General features: G+C 35.3%; 1 protein-coding gene across 1 annotated transcript; it reads left to right on the forward strand.

Moving 5' to 3' along the window:
* The first annotated feature begins 382 nt into the window (after positions 1-382).
* LOC111807303 (dnaJ homolog subfamily B member 6-like) lies at positions 383-2016 on the forward strand. Its single transcript, XM_023692970.1, has 6 exons — positions 383-680; positions 750-843; positions 927-994; positions 1187-1243; positions 1654-1869; positions 1942-2016. The coding sequence occupies exons 1-6, from the start codon at positions 495-497 to the stop codon at positions 2008-2010; spliced, it is 690 nt and encodes a 229-aa protein (XP_023548738.1). The 5' UTR covers positions 383-494; the 3' UTR covers positions 2011-2016.
* Positions 2017-3103: the final 1087 nt, after the last annotated feature.

Genomic DNA, 3103 nt, shown 5'->3' on the forward strand with positions numbered 1-3103 from the left:
TATTTATTTAATTAATTAATTATTTATTTTATTGTATGGTAAAGTGGCAAGTTGATTAACCGAAAGCTAAAACCCGGAGGCAAATTGCAAGTGGGACCCACGAAGCGGCTTCCTTATATTATCCATCATATTCACAACTGGGACTAATGCCTTAAATTAAATAATTAAATAAATAATACGCGACCTTTTGGCAGTAAAAACAGAAGTTTCTGGAGACATTTAATTCATAAAAATAAAAATATCCAACTCTCAGATTCAATCTCAGCCGCACATCTCCACCTTATCCCCCCTTCCTCTAAACCCCAATATTTCACACATTCTAATTATTTAATTCCCAAAAAATATTTAAAAAAAAAAAAAAAAAAAAAACTATAAAAGGGCCATGGTTCTGGAGTGTTCTTGAGCTGAGCCTCTAAGCCAATGGCCTTTCATCGCCTATGATTCTTCTCCTGAGAGTTCCGTTTTCGACATGTCGTTCTCTGCCATCACCATGAATGATCGTTCCGATTCGTCGTTTAACAGGTTTGGATTTCTGTAAACCGAACCAACCTGAGCTCTGTTTTGAAGGAAGAGATATGGCGGGTGAGAATCACAAAAACGACGATCTGTATGCCGTTTTGGGGCTGAAGAAGGAATGCACCGAAGCGGAGCTTCGGAATGCGTATAAGAAACTTGCTATGGTAATTAATTAAGCTTCTCATTCTTTGATCTATCAGTTTTTTTGAGGTTTTCGTTTGGTTCGGTGTTAGATATGGCATCCGGATCGGTGTTCGGCGTTGAGAGATTCCAAGTTCGTGGAAGAAGCTAAGAAGAAATTCCAAGCTATACAGCAAGCCTATTCTGGTAATTTCACTAATTTTAATTTATTTATTTAATAATAATTGTCGTTTTATTTTTTGTTATTACGAGGCATTGATTTTGTACAGTTTTATCGGACGCGAACAAACGGCTGTTGTACGACGTTGGAGTTTATGACAGTGATGATGATGATAACGTAAGCTCCTCCACAGCTTAACTACGGTGCACCTTCGGTTATTTATTTGATTAAAATTAAATTTGGGTTTGGTTCATAGTACAAAATAATTAAGTGTAGAAACTAATGAAGCGTTGAATTTGGGTCAGGGAAATTGGTGGGGCCATCATCCCTCAAATGTTAAGACTCTGTTTGGTTCACTTTCATTTGCAGGATATGGGTGACTTCTTGACCGAAATGGTTGCCATGATGGACCAAACTAAGCCTAGCGTAAGCCCCCTTCCTCTTTTTTTATAGCAAATTTTGATCGTAGAGACGTCAATTTAACTTCAGCTATAGAATTCCCGTTTAAACTCATAATCATAAAAGAGTATGATTTCAAATAAGGAGATAGAGACAGGAACGAAAACGGTAAAGGGTCTCTGTCTTTGCTCGGGTCCGTTAACATCAATATGAGAAGAGAGAGACAAGTAAAAGAGAAAGGAAATGGGTCGTATATTACTTATAAATTAATCATAAACAAAGTACACCATATAGCCTCTTCTGAAGTATATGGAGGCTTCAAACAAATTGACATGACTAAGTTAAAGACATAATTCTAATATTATGTTAGGAATTGCGATCCTTTTTGGTAGAAATTAGAATTATAATGATTTTATTGGACAAAATTAAAACGACAGGAGAACGGAGAAGAAAGTTTTGAGAAACTTCAGGAACTATTCCAAGAAATGTTCGACGATGACGAGGAGGAGGACGGTTTGGGACCGAATTCACCGACAAGATATTTCTCGTCCTCATTGTCCTCGTCGTACTCCGAATGTTCCAGTTCCGGCAACAACAAGCGAAACTCGTCGGATATGAACAACGTGAACTCATTCCAAAGCTTCTCCATGGGGGTTAGTAGTACTCTAGATTATAATTATACTCGTAAAACCTTTCTTAATTTCCTCTAAATTATTAAAATTCAGAGTGGAGGAGGCGGCGGCGGCGGCGGCGGCGGCGGCAACAAGGGCAGGAATTGGCGGAGGAAACGGTAGAAGAAGGAAAAACACGGCAAACGAAAACGACATAGGAAGTTGTCGTTTTGAATCAGCGAAGCGGCGCTGATGGTAAAATCTAGTGTCGTTGCCGAAGCCAAAAGGCAACAACATGGGCGGGACAATGATATGACGATGACGTAATCGTCATATTTACTGTTTTTTTTTTTTTTTTTTTTTAAATATTTATATTTCCATTTTATGTAATTGTAAACCTATATTTAATTTAATTTAGAACTTTTATTTTTATCTCCAAAATTTTATTCACGTCATAAATCATTAGAATTTCACAAAAAAAAAAAAATTATTATTATTACGTTTTCAAGATGCGCACGTTTATAGGTGGCAGTTTTGTGGTTTTGAGGTATTGTAGGGGTAAAATTGGCATTTCAGGTCTAGAAGCACGTGGGTATGGGCCCCACATTATTAAATTTCAAAAGAGAAAAAATGAAAAGCCTTATTCGTTTTGACGATGGATTTTGGCGCAGCCGAAGCTGTGGTGGCCCACATTACTTTTTTGAGTTTGAAACATAGTGGGGCCCACCGCTCCCTGCAACTTGCAAACCAACTTAAACTACATTTATTAAATTTTTAAATAGTAAAATTACAATTTTATCCACCACCTTTTAAAAATGTCCTCATTCATTCATAAAAACTTTTCTATAAATTATATGGATTATTTATTTATTTTATTTTATAATTATTTGATATGAACCAACAAACATCAATCATACAATATATTTCAACGAAGATGTGAAGAAAAGGTTGTCAAAATTATCAAAAGATGTTTCAATTCATACCACATTGAAGAAGAATGAAGTTTGATTGTTATAAATTTTAGGTGGGCTACAATTGAGAGTAATTTAGAGTTATTGTATTTCATTAATGTATTTTAACACATTTTATTTACTTTAGGTTACATTTACATCCTGACTAATTATGGTCATTAAGTATTAATGTTACAACTCTTGTAATGTTTTTAATAGACTTGGAAAATATAGTAAAATAAGCATTTGTGCTTTTCTTTTACCCATGACTAAGTTTATTTGCAATTCTATGTAGTTTAGGTTGCATGTAAAATCATTCAAGCTCG

This window comes from Cucurbita pepo, chromosome LG12, assembly GCF_002806865.2.
Source record: "Cucurbita pepo subsp. pepo cultivar mu-cu-16 chromosome LG12, ASM280686v2, whole genome shotgun sequence".
NCBI classification, from domain to species: domain Eukaryota; kingdom Viridiplantae; phylum Streptophyta; class Magnoliopsida; order Cucurbitales; family Cucurbitaceae; genus Cucurbita; species Cucurbita pepo.